We start from the raw sequence: 14,652 nt of genomic DNA, 5'->3' as shown, positions 1-14,652 counted from the left end.
GAAAACAGGAGGGCATCTTGGTGATGCTTCGGAGGACAGAAGCTTCATCTCTGTAAAGCCCACAGCACCCAACAGAGGTGCAATGTGCTCAGCGACTACTCTGAAGTCACAAGGTTGAATTCAGGCTTCTGTGAATCAACAGGTGATAATGTAATAATAGCACTAATAATGTTTCTTGAGTCCGTCTACATGTTCTAAGTGATCTGTATATATCATCTCATTTAACCTTCAGCTACATGTTGGAGAGACACTATTATTGTCTCCATTTTGTAATTTAATTGATGAAACTTAGGTACAGAGAATTGAAATACCTTGCCCAAAGTCAAGGAGTTAAAAATGGTGACACTTGGGTTTAAACCTAGAGTTCTGTAAGGAAATTAGTTTAATATTCTGCAGTGTAAATTAAAGCCAAAATAGGGGAGAATATTAAGTGTTATCACCTCAGAAAAGCCTACGCCATTATTTCACTGAAGGTGATGCCACTGTAATTTAGGGTTAGTAGAGCTCTTTGGAAACATACTGATGTGTATAGGAAGGAAGAAAATTAATGCCTCCCGGTGTTCTGTAAAGAATATACTTGACTATTTCTTCAATGATGCTAGACATATAAAAGAAAGATAAAGTGAATCAATCAACCACGTATTCGTTAAGCATTTCGTATCAGAGTTTTTCAGAATCATTGGCCTTGAATACAAAAGAAGCATAAATCCTTGCAAGCAGGCCTGATATCCTAAGGATTGATTTTATTTATGGTAAAACACTAGAGTTTTACCTGCTGGTTTCCCTTTAAGATCAATATTACATTTTATGCTATCTTTATGCTTTTAGATGCCTCAAGCCATTAAATGAAAATTAAATAATGAATGCATGTCATTAAATTTAAATAATCTTACAGTCCTCTAACTCACCACATTACATTTCATCCCCTTCTTTTTAAATTTATCTGCCCCTCTTGAGCAAATGACAGTTGTAATGTGTCACGTTAAGGTATTCATTAGATTTCTGATCGTGGTGATTCTAAGAGTGTTGAAAATAACCTACACAGGAGTTTATTAGTCTGCTCTCGAATATGTGTGTTTGATCTCTCTCTGACTTCAAAAAAGAAAAAGAAAAAAATTCGCATAAAATATAGGTCTTTGAATGTCAAATGGGTATATGATTTTTGAGCTTGTCAAGTGTTAATTGGTCTCTTCCTCAGTGATGATACAAATAAAATTCACAGCCAATTAATTTGCAGGCGTAAATCTTTACTCCTTGACAAAGTGAACCACTTTACTGAGGAGACCAAAAAAAAAAAAAAAAAAAGAAGAAGAAGAAGAAAAAGAAATTACTGGAATCTCCTCACTGCAAGTCTCTGCAGGGATCAGCTATCTTTAAGAAGCACCATGTAGAGTCAAAAATGAGGCTATGGATACCCATGTTACTCAGGACATGTTCTGGTGTTTAAGGTAGTTTAATGGAGAAGGTTTGCATTAGAATTTTAGAAAGACAAGGGGACAGATGCACTTATTGTAATAAGTAAAATGAAATATTGAATAGAGAAGGGTTGCCTCCTTTTTAATCACAATAAATCATATTGTGCATCAGTGTTGGAAGGTAAGGTTTCAGTGTGGTTGGATAAAATAGCTATAATCATGCAAGGTCTCTGATATGATGCTATAAAATGCCATTTGATGCCAGGTACAAGGCAAAAAATAGTTCTTTTCTTTCAAAGTAAAAAAGGAAATTTCATTAAGAGTGCCACTTTGAGTCTTTGTGTTGACACATTGGAGATATGAATGGCTGTGATGGAAAAGTTGAGTTATTTTGTAAGGTCCCTACCTACACTTCTAATTAACATATTATTATTATTATTAATTTGGAAAGAGCAACCCAATGTTTAATCTTGTTATCATGGAACCAGCTAACTGTGTTGACTCTCACTGCTGCCTGAACTTTCAAAAGACTGAAAAACTATGTAAATCTAATAGTAGATGTGTTGATTAACTGTTATCATTTTTTTGGACAATGTTGTAAGTCCCAGTAATACTATTTTGCACTTTCATAGACAGGAAAAATTTAGGGCTTAATTTTACAAGAAAAAAATCAGCTGATCCATATAGAGGCCCAAATTTAAATAAAAAAAAAAGCCTCTTTCCATATATGCAATAAAGAATAAAAATTCCAAAGAACTCAATGTAGCTTAGAGGTTAAAATGACCACCAGCAAATTGGCAGCTATGTCACTTGTCAAACTGAAGTTTTTCTGCTTTCGTAGGATACTGGATCTTCTAGGGCAACAGTGTGTGATGCATATTAGAACGTCTCCTAATACTTACAAAAGGGTAACATTTTTCAGAGTTTGGGATTATTTAAAATGAAATGAAGGACACGGTATTTGATGATTTTCCTCAGCAGTATGCTCTAAGGGGATGGTGTCTCAAGGAGAACATGGGACTCCCTTGTGGTCACTCAGACCTATCCCCATGGACAGGCATTTTTAAAGGCATTGTATTGTTTGGTGCTAATAAAAAGTCATGGTATAAATCTGATTTATAATACTTCGCTAGTGATCAATAGGCTTTGTTTCAGCAAAAACAGAAACTAAAAATGAGGAGCTGATGGAAAGCTTACAGGGTGAAATGAATTGACATTTCTCAAACATGTTTTTGTTCATGGTGTGTGGATGTGCCTCTCAGGTATGTCCATGCTTACATCACAGAGCAAGAAATCCATATGTGGAGTGCACGGGTTCATGGATACACACACACACACACACACACACACACGTGCTTCGTAGATTGTTTGCATTGTATCAAGAACAATAATAAAATTGATAGCACATTATTAAGTCATACCATTTTTCTCTATGATTAGTGCCAGATAAAATAAAGCTGTGTTTCTGATTTCTTGAAAGAGAATGACAAAATTAAACCAAGCCGCCTGTGGCTTTGTCCAGTGGGGCATTCTAATTGACTCCAAGTCATTAATCAGTTTCCAATCAATCTATTTTGCCAGTAGCAAGCAGTTAGGACTCCATTACCAACCATTCATCATGCCATCCCCTAATTCACTGCACCATTAGCCATGGATTAGGCCTCTATTAGAATAACTAAGTGCCAGTTGCTAAATGCAAAGAAGTTTTGTTACTTGCCTCAGCCACTGGGATCCCTTCAGGTGGTCGACACTGGAGCAAGACTTCCTGTTCCAAGGATACTTCCTTTCCCAGGGGTTCCTGCTCAAATGTCTTACGTAGATCTGGAGAGCACAAGAAATAAAATACAAGACAAAGCTAATTAACATTAATTATTTACGGAAAGTACAATAAAAATTTCACAGTTTAATATTTTGTGTTTCTTTGTATTTTTTAATCACATATTAGTACTGAACCATAATCTGAGTGATTTTATTCTGTGTAGTGGAAATTATGAAATTCAGAGGCTATTAACTGTTCCTACTTTAATCTTCACTGGAATGCTTTGTAGATCCTTGTTTTAACAATTAGTGAAATTCATTTATTGTGTTTCCTTAGTATTTCTTAATAACCAACTATAATGATCACATTTTTAATCAAATGAATCCCATTGTTATGATCCTCATTCATACAGAGTCGCTTATGTATTGTAATTTTTTTTCTTCACAATAGATACTGTGGAAGTTGTAATAACTCCAAGATCTTTTGATCAATAACTCAAAAGCAAGGTTCAGTTTCAGAGTGGAAAATAGAATGTTGGGAGTCCTGAAAGAATGAATATAGCTTCTTGAGGTGTCTCAAACACAAGGCAGGGAAAAGAGTAACTACTGGTTACTCTCAATATATCAATATGTAACTATATGACCATTCTTCAATTAGTAGATTAAATAGTCATTTCTGTTCAAATATACCAAGACTCTAATTATGCATTTCTTTAGTTGCTATAGCAATATGCAGTACAATTTTCAAAACTGCTGTTGATGGACACAAGAATGTTAGAAACCAATTAGTCATTTTAAACACCAAAGCTAAAAAGTAAACATCAGCTAAAGAGCTTTGAAGCAGCATTTTTTTTAAAAGAGCAAAGCAAAAAATTTATTTCGTACATGTTCTGTTCAGCTCCTTCCAACAAAAAGTTATTGGAAATTTGCCCAGTTGACTTAACTTAAAAAAGTAAGCACCGCTGTCCTGTCATCCCATGTCCCCAGTAAAGACCTGAGAATCTAAAGCACCATTTCAGCCTACCAGACTACTGGGTGGAAATCCAAAGACTCTGGAAGTATATTTGCAATATCTTTTAAGGAGCTATTAGAAAGTACACCTGGAAAAACGCAGTGTGAAAAAATACAGTCATATATTTGCCATTTGGTTGAATTTCTTGGAAGAAAACCTTCAAGAGCTTAAGGGTTGTGAAAAGATTATTGGGTATGCATGGATCTAAGGTAAGACAAGAGACTATCCCAATGCTGACAGAATTTCTGTCAGAAGGGCATTTCTAATGTGATTATCAAGAAATTAAATATATTGTAGGAATGAACACTTAAAATCCACAGTTGTTAGAACTTGAAATTTGTCTAAACCATGTCCTTATTTTATATATGAAAAACATGTTTTTCAAATTACTCAAAGCCTCACAGCAAAATAATAGATGCCACATTAGAATCTGCTGACCCTTGATTTGATAGCTATTTTGCTATCCACATATCCCTTCGCATCTCTTTTGGTTGATCTGTGTCCTTCCAAAAGAGACATTAAATTTTTTTCTACTCTTTCTTTTCTCATATGGTAGTTTCTCCTTCTTTTTAATCTGCATTAAGATAAAAACTTCAGCAATACACCAAACACCACTTTAATAAAAATAATAGTAATGAATAACTTTTATGGGATAAAATGTTCTTGACAAGGTATATTTTGTTTGTGAAAGTGATTCTGAAAAACTCCCATCTGATGTGGGGTAGGGTGAAGACCTAAAGACAGGAATTAATTCTCAAATCAAGTAACACATTGATTCATTCTCAGTTAAACGGACCAGCACATCACAAAATAAGGATTGAAAATTAGAAGGTGTGAGGCATGTATGTCTTCAAATGGTCAAAACAAATTCCTTTAACATTTATTAATTATCTCCTTATGGTAAACACTTTATTAGGCACTTAGGATGAAGATGTGTAAGATTCAGAATCAAGACTAGAAAGATAAGCTGAGATCTATTAATGAAAAGACTCCTGTTATGCTAACGAATGGCAAAGTCTCAAAGGCTTCTAAGCAGGGAGGGAGATCAGATGTCGTTTTACCCTCAGTGTGATGGAGGAGGTGGTGAAGAAGCAGAAGGTACTTAGGGACCCATCTGAACAGACCAGGAGGGATGATGAGGTTCTGAACTCAGCTAGTGACAGTGGATAGCAAGAGGACAGAGCAGATTCTAGTAATAAATAGATCAGAAGTTTGGGGAGACGTACGTATCTGGAGAGTGCCAAGAGGAAAGGATAATACCATATTCTTAGCTACTGCAGTTGTTAAGTGGATACCATCATTAAATGAAATAATATCAAATTAGGTAAGAAAGTGGGGAGAAAAGCGGCAAATTTATTTTGATACGTGTTCAGTTTGGTACAACTGGAAAAGTCCAGTAGGTCCAGATCATGACTTCTCAACCTCAGCACAAGTGACATTTGGGACTGGATAATTGTTTGTTTGTTTGTTTGTTTAAAGGATTTTTATACTATATTTTAAAAAGCCCACAAAATAAAAAAGGAATCAATCAATGTATATCTTAAAAGTCCTTCCCAAAGTCTCTGCACCCTACCACCATGCGGCTGGTTGTTGCCTTTTCCTTCTCTGCTCAGTCCGCAGCTCACTGAAGGACTGTTGAAGAGTACTTGGGCTCTCGTTCTTAAAATCAAACTTGTTCTGCCAGATACAAGACCTTGGATTTATCCAAATTGCAGAAACATTGCTTTGACCATCCGTCCACCAAAATACCTCCCATTCAGATCAACAACAGCTAGAATTGCTGTCGTGAGGTTGTCCTACGCATAGTCAGGTGCTCAGCAGCATCCCTGGACTCTACCCAGCAGGTGCCAGTGGCACCCCTCCAAGCCATGACAAAATAAACACCTCCAGATAATGCCAAGTGTCCCCTGACAGGAAAAGTCATTTCAGGTTGAGAACCACCTGTCTAGAGTTTGAAAAAGAAGTCCTGGTAGAAGATTTGTGTTTCACTATCTAGGAGACAGCTGAAGCACTAAAAAGCGATGACATTACCAGGGGAAAGACTGTGGAATTAAAAAAAAAAAAAAAAGAGGACACCAACATTCAAGAGGAAAAGCCGCCAGCAAAAATGGTATGGTGTGAACAAAGACGGAGGAGAAAAACCAAGAGACAAGTGTCAGAGGAGCCAAGAGGAGAATAAAGTTTTAAGAAGTTGGGAGGCCAACAGCACAAATGCAGCAAGAGACTCAAAAGTAGGAGTCTAAAGTTTGGGAAATTGAAGCGTGAAGAGGGAGGAGCAGCCCAGTTGTGTTGAGGGTGCACAGGAATTGGGAAAACGACCACCACGAGAACTACTCCTCTTTTGCAAAAGTTTACGGTGACAGAAAGCAGCACCATTAAGGGGTGATGGCTTCAAATGTAGCAATGCTATAATTCTTCTTAGGATGTGGTATAGCTTTTGGTCCAGTTTTCAAATTCCTGCCATATGAAAGCACATCTTATAAGAATCTTTGTTACCCGATTAAGAATGGTGACCACACATCAGAGGCATGTACTTTAAAAGACAGGTTTAACTGAACCATCACTGAAATATCACCGTAAAATTATTTTGTTTTGATGTGATTTAATTTTAAACTCTATGTAAATTTTATCTAATTTCTAAAATGACTCACATTTAGCCCCCCAGAAGGCAATACTTCTTCCTGAAAAAATCCTTTTAATTCCTGCCATAAAACCTCTTTTCCAGCTCTCAGGTTGTGTAATAAGCACAGAATATATTGTGCTGTCCTGCATGATAGCTGCTCCTTTCAGGATGCCTCCACACTACTTTGCAAAGCGGTGAGTAACATTTTAAGCATATCCTGTATCATTTGGAGAGATGTGATAGAAGGCAGGCTGGATGACTCGCAGGCAGAGAGAACACAAGGGTGACGGATGAATAAGCATGAAAACCGGACACTTGTCAGCTAGGAGTTAGATGTAAACCAGAATGTTTTAGAATAATGTGGGCATTCCTGTCAGGAAAAAGACGAATTTCTGCCCTTGGAAGACCTTTAGGATTCTACAAGTCTGTTTTCTTTCCATTAGTTCTAAGGCTGCTACTAAAATAAGTATAAAGTCCTTTCATTATAACCTAGATTACTTCTGCAAAGTCAACTTCGCTTACTCTTGATTTAGTTGTTGATTCCGTCAATTAAAAGAAAAATCAGCTTTGTCATACGCATGCATTCAGAAAGATGTTGACTTAAGAGCATGAATATTGGCTTACTAAATCCATACAGTGAAATCTAATTAGTAGGTGTAGAACCAGACCTGAAACTATATGGATTTCTATTTACCATTTACACAGTAATCAAAGAAAGCCTTTTAGAATACACACGTGTGTGGGTGTACATGTGAAAAACGGCAGAATTTTGATGCATTCAATGTAATTTCTTTTGCACAATAATAATGCTGTGGTTACAAATTATTTATGATGTGAAATCCACTAATTCATGGCATCCCACAGCAATGAACTCTGCTTTCTGACAATGTGGTAAACAGAAAAAAAAAAAAAAAAGGCTAGCTGGGAGTTGGAAGGCTCTGTGGCCTCATCTTCCTCATTTGTAAAATGAGAGTAAATGACTAGATGCTTTTGGAAGTCTCTTTTGTGAGAAGGGCGTATGACTGAATAGACTAACATTTTAAATATGCATTTTACAGGAAAACAGCATATCCTTTGTCAAATAAGATAAGATCTCTAAGGAGCTATACCAACTATCAGTATCTAAGAGAAATAATAGAAGAAATTATTTTTCAATAATCTAGGAGTTGATGCACCTTTGAGGAGAACAGCTTATAGTTTTCTCTTAGGACAATCTCTGTGGGACTTTTGTACACTTAGATATACAGGTAAGAGTTAGAAAATGGGGAGATGGGTGGGTTCCAGAAGGTCCAGTATTAAACATAGCAGAAAATTCTTTGTACAGATCCACTAGAGCAATGCAATATACAACACAAAAGCAGGTGACTATTAAATTTTTGATGATTATAAATGCATTGAGAATTAATTTGACAAAACTAATTTTCTCTCCCCCTGGAGAGGTGGGAGGGAAATGCTGACCCGAAACAGCGTGCAAGAAAGCCTATCACGTCAAGGTGTATATTTACAAGAGGGGCTGAGAATCAGGTCTCCTTCCCAGCGGCATCCCTGGGGCATCTTTGCCTGACACCATCCAAAAAGGGTGAGAGCGGCCTACAATGGGAAAGTCAAGGCTGGACAGATGGGAGCTTTGACTGTAACGGGTCACGCTACCATCCAAGCACCTGTGAGCCCTGCTGATTTTGGAAGGAAACCAGGAGAAAATACCAGCAAAAGATCTCCCTGTGGTGTCTGAGCAGGCAGGCTGCTGCTACTACTGTCTTTGAAAAAGAAAATAAACATGTTCTCACTCCAAGTTTTAAAAAAATAATTTACATTTGTTAAAAATGTTTATTCCCTCAGCAATGCTACTTCATTATGCAGAAAGATTTATTAGAATAAAATATTTTTTAAAAGACAAAATCTTGACAATGTGATAGACTGATACTATGAAGCCAAGAATTCTCTATGGGTATACTTCAATAGATTATTCTAATGGAAGTTAAAATTCTTAAATTCCATTGAATAATAAGATATAAATAAAATACTACCTTATTAATATTGTATTTTTGTTTTTAGATCTCATAGAGTTTTGTGAATATTAAAAGAGATTGAATTTGAAAAGGTTTTGGAAGATTATAAAGCACAAAACACATGTAATAAATTATTACAATTATTTCTATTATTATTAGAGAGTTCTCACATGAAAGATGATTACTCATTTGAGTAAATTTTAACATGTCATTCCCTTACACACTTGAGCCATGTGGTCTATAAACCATAGTGTTTAATATTCCTTATTGTTCTTATGGAATTTAAGGTTTATTGCTGTGTTTTTCAAACTGTGTCATGACCTCTTAGAGGATTATGAATTTAATTTATTGAATTAAAAACCAGCATCAAAATATGAAGTTGAATAGATAGAAAATGTCAAGGTGTATCACCCATAGTATTATGTGTGTATGTGTATACACACACATATCTCTGTGTACTGGTATATGTGAGGAGATTGGCATATATTTATTTAGTGGATCATGAGATAAACATATTTTTATGGTAGGTCACTATGAAAGATCTGAAAGCTCCTGTGAAGCAGGGTAACATTGCAGACAAGAGCAAGATCTTCAGCACAGACAAGAATATACAATGGAGTAAAGATGGTCTCTTCAAAAAGTGGTGTTGGGAAAACTGGACAGCCGCATGTAAATCAATTAAGTTAGAATACTCCTTCACACCATACACAAAAATAAACTCAAAATGGCTTAAAGACTTAAACATAAGGCAAGACACTATAAACCTATTAGAAGAAAACATTGCCAAAACATTTTCTGACATAAATCTTAGCAATGTTCTCTTAGGGCAGTCTATCCAGGTAATAGAAATAAAAGAAAAATAAACAAATGGGACCTAATTAAACTACTAAGCTTTTGCTTTACTTTTTCACATAAGTAAAACAAAATGACAACCTATGGAATGGGAGAAAATATTTGCAAATGATGCGACTGACAAAGGTTTAATTTCCAGAATATATAAATAGCTCATACAACTTTATAAGAAAAATACAAAAAAAAAAAATCTAATACAAAAATGGGCAGAGGACCTAAACAAGTAAATTTCCAATGAAGATATACAAATGACTAATAGGCACGTGAAAAAATTCTCAATATGGTTAATTATCAGAAATGCAAACCAAATCTACAATGAGGTATCATCTCACATCAGTCAGAATAGCCATCATTCAAAAGCCCACAAATGATAAATGCTAGAGAGGGTGTAGAGAAAAGGGAACTCTCCCATACTGTTGGTGGAAATGTAGTTTGGTGCAGTCATTATGGAAACCAACACAGAGATTCCTCAAAAAAACTAAAAATAGACTTACCACATGATCCAGCAGTCCCACTCCTTGGCATGTATCTGGAGGGAACTCTAATTCCAAAAGATAAATGCACCCCAATGGTCTTAGCAGCACTATATACAATAGCCAAGACATGGAAACATGTCCATTGACAGATGACCCAATAAAGAAGTTGTGGTATATTTATACAATGGAATACTACTCAGCCATGAAAAGGGAATGAAATAATGCCATTTGCAGCAACATGGATGGCCCTGGAGATCATCATTCTAAGTGAAGCCAGGAAGAGGAAGAAAAATACCATATGATATCATTCATATCTAGAATATAAAAATAAAGACAAAAATGAACTTATTGACAAAACAGAAACAGACTCATAGACGTAGAAAACAAACTTTTGGTTATCAGAGGGGAAAGGGGGTGGGAAGGGATAAACTAGGAGTTCTTGATTTACTATATATAAAACAGATAAACAACAAACTTCTTTTGTATAGCACAGGGAGCTATATTCAGTATCTTCTAGTAATGTATAATGAAAATGAATATATGTTTGTATATGACTGAAACATTATGCTGTACACTAGAAATTGACACAACATTGTAAATTGACTATACTACAATTTAAAACAAAAGAAAACCCTCCGATTTACCATTTCCTGAACAACTGACTTGGGTAATTTAGCTGAAGTTTCATTTCCATGCTTCTGTATCATTATTTGCTAAATAAGGATAATAACATGATCTACCTCATAGGATTGTTGGAGGCATCACGGGAGTTAACACTACAGTAAGCATGCCATAAATGCTGGTTACTGGGACACAGGGTTTTTTTAAAGACAAAAAATGAAGATGAAAGATTTTGATTTTATTCCTGTTATTATTTTGTAACCTCTTCTTACTTTAAAAATATATAGATTTTTGACCACTCTTACAAATTTACCACAAGCACTTTCATAATATCATAGTTATATGCAGAGATAGAGGTCAGAATGATCTTTGAGCAAATCCTTCTCAGCAGAAGGATTATCTTGGCAATATCTTTAGTTTTGTCAAGGTATGGCTATCCCTTACTGCATGAGGTCATTTAAACAGAGAAATCCTGAGAGAGCAAAGTCCCTGTAAAGGGAAATACAATTTCAGCCATTCTTTTTTATTTCTTGGTTTTGGGGAATTTATATGACAAACATACTTGTATTCAGATAGTTTTGCTAAAGGGTTTTATAAAAAATAAGTATTTTAGAGCTAGAACTCCAAAGACATCCATTATAGAGGAGAGGAAGAAAAAAAAAAGCCACTCTTATATTCACACTGCATCTTTAGTTTCAGAAAAAATGATTATATGTCATCACAATATTTTTTAAGGTACGTCTTAGGGATAAATAATAAGAAACATGCCAACTTTATGGATGAGGGACCTGACATACCAAAAAGTTAAGGCTCTTTTCTCAGAGTATGAAAAAAGAATGCAATGACTGCAGACAAGCTTTTTTTGCAAATAAGTAGTTTAGCCATAAACTTCCCATTTCATACAGCATAAAACATTACTTCAATGACATATTTTAGTCCAGTGGGTTACCAGCCCTGCCTATAGCACGTAGATGGATGATTTCCCCCAAAATGTAACTTATGAGACAGTGTTCTATCAATTAGATGTCTGCCTTTCAGAACAAATATTAGCTATAAATTTCTAGAGATTTGTGGTGCCTCCACAAATCTAAGGAACTTCTGTCTAAATACAAAAGTAACTATGTTTGGAAAAATATAGACTGATACAATTAGGTAGGTGTTACAGTTTTTAATCCTGAAATAGAAACTACGTGATAAACTATTTAATGTAATGGTTAAGATTTATATGAAACAGGGAGAAATTTATTGTTAAAAGTTTGTCTTATTGTCTAAAACTGTCTACATGGTGTGATTAATCTCATCTAATTAAAAATCTGGCCCCTGCAATTTACAATGGGCTTATTAAGTGGTTATACAAGGGATCAAATCACAACTCAGAGATGCACGTTAGTAAAGAAGCCATTTATTCTGGTGTCTTGGCAAGCCTGCTGAGCTCTACCAAGGTGTTGGCATTAGGCTGCCAGATACTGTCATGGCATAACCTAAATCTTTCAGAATGCCTGGTTAAAGAAATGCACTATTTGGTTAAATGGTATATTTAATTTTGTTTATGCCAAGTAGAGTAGACAGGTAGGAAATGGAAAAGTAACATACAAGGCCACAAATAATGACTTCTGTATATATAAACCAGCATCATAATTCACAAGACACATACATATTTAACTGGAGATATTACTACACCTACTATAGGAATGTTAATTCATTCCTTTATATTCAGAGTTCTTACACTGTGCCAGGCACCACTGTACACATTTTCAATTCATCAGTGAACAAACCAAACAAAAATCTTTGCCCATGTGGGTCTCACTTTCCAAGGGACTAGGAGGAATAGACCACAAGCCATGAATATAAAAAATAAGTAAATATATAGTTGGTTAGAAGTTGGTAATTGCTATGGAGAAAATAAGTACAAAAGTGTAATGGGGGCTTGAAGTTTGAAGTGGGGAGGGGACAAGGGGGCAGTCACTTCAGTCTATCTGATGTCCTCAAATTCCCTGGATGATAAAACATTTCCACTAAGAGAACAAATCAGGAAAATATTACCGCACTTAGTGACAACTGCCAATATTCTAGTGAATCCAAGGAATCTTTGGAATATGAATGATGATGGTAGATAATTATATGAATAAAATGTATGCTATATGTTGGTAAAAAAAAAAGAGAACAAATCATTAGCATTAAATAGCATCATCACTTTGCCTTATCATATGCTTTCAATTTAATTCAATTGCCCTCTATTTACTTATGTCTTCCATTACTAAGTACCAGCCACGTCCAAGGTACCATTTTTAGGTATTGAGGATATAATTATGAAGAAAATAAAGTGCCTACTCTTGTGAGCTTATATGCCAGTGGTGGAGACTATCGACATAAAAGATCACAAATAATGATGAAGAGAAATGCTCTCAAGAAAAATAAAACAGGCTTGGGGTTAGGAGAGTGACAGCGTTGGCGTCAATCGGTTTTAGGTAAATTGACCCCTCTGGAGAGGTGACACCTCAGAAGAAATCTGCATGAAGGAAGGAAGTGAGCCACAGTAGTTTTGGGGCAGAATGTTCTGGGGAGGAAACAAGAGTTACTGCAAATAGCCCGTATCTGGATTGAGTGTATTACAGTCTAAAAACAAAGAAACTGGTATGGTTGGAGCAGATCAAGTATCAGGACAGAGGCAGGAACCCACGGCCTTCTCACACATCTGCTGTATAAGTCATAGTGAGCCTGTAACATTATGTAGGTGGAAAATAAGATATCTTTGTGAACTGCCACCTGACATGAAAATCATTGCCACTTCCTCTCTTATTTGTATTCAGTGTCTTGGTTAAAAGCATGGAATACGTTGGTGGTCTGACCTGCTTCTCCAAATATGAGCTTTGAACTCAGGCAGGTTTTTTAATCTCCTTTTGCCCTCAATTTTCTCATCTGTAAAATGAGGATGATAACACCTGTCACACAAAACTGTTGCAAGGACTGAATAAGCTACTTCATGTAAGTATTGTCAAAGGGCACAAACTTTCGGCTACAAGATGAGTAATTTCTAGGGGTATTTGTGCACAGTATGGGTACTACAGTTAATAATACTGTATTACATAATTGAAATTTGCTGAGAGAGTAGATCTTTAGTGTTTTCACCATACACACACACAAAGGTAGCTATGTGAGGTGAAAAAATTAAATGCTTGGAACAGGGCATCTATTATTATTATTATTATTATTATTATTATTATTATTATTATTATTATTATTATTATTATTATTATTATTATTCCACAGCCCATCTGTCCAACACGAGCCACATGTGGCTATGGAGCAGTGGGCGTGTGGCTAGTCTTAACTGAGAAGCACTGTAAGTGTAAGCACACCACATCTCAAAGATTAGTATGGAAGAAAGAATGTAAATTATTTCATGAATACCTGCTTATATTGGTTATTTTGTCAAAATGATAGTTTAAATATAGTAGACCAAGTAACATATATTATTAAAATTAATTCTGCCTCTTTTACTTTTTTTAAGGGTGGCTACTAGCAAAGTTGAACTGACATGTGGCTGGCATTATATTTCTTTGGACCCTGTTGTTCTGGACAGAGTGTTGGACACTACAGACTCACAGATGCAAACAAGGTTTTGTCCAAACCCTCAGGTGGCTCACGAGGTGGTTCTGACCTCACAGAAGAGGATGGATGATCTATGAGAGGAGGGCAGAGAGGGCCACCCTGATTCTCCTTAATTCTTCCCAGGAACTATCTTATTCCAATCTGCAGGCAGTGGCCTTTGTGATGATGGCTGTGATTTATTGGTGTGCACATGTAGTAAAGAAAAAAATCCTTAGGAACGATCCTGACATTCCCAAGAAGAAGGACTGTCTGTGCACATAAATTCACTGTAACT

The 14,652-nt window shown here is 35.8% G+C and overlaps 1 protein-coding gene across 2 annotated transcripts in view; it reads right to left on the bottom strand.

The window, feature by feature from the left end:
• Nucleotides 1–14,652, bottom strand: part of UNC5C (unc-5 netrin receptor C) — a 338,935-nt gene that overhangs the window by 104,985 nt on the left and 219,298 nt on the right. For both annotated transcript variants that reach the window (XM_010980601.3, XM_010980602.3), the window contains exon 4: nt 3,133–3,236. In XM_010980601.3, coding sequence (XP_010978903.1) covers nt 3,133–3,236 — 104 coding nt within the window. The remainder of the gene's footprint in view (nt 1–3,132; nt 3,237–14,652) is intronic.

This window comes from Camelus dromedarius, chromosome 1, assembly GCF_036321535.1.
Source record: "Camelus dromedarius isolate mCamDro1 chromosome 1, mCamDro1.pat, whole genome shotgun sequence".
Taxonomy (NCBI): domain Eukaryota; kingdom Metazoa; phylum Chordata; class Mammalia; order Artiodactyla; family Camelidae; genus Camelus; species Camelus dromedarius.
Note: the sequence above shows the minus strand (reverse complement) of the source record. Positions and strands in the feature narration are given on the sequence as shown.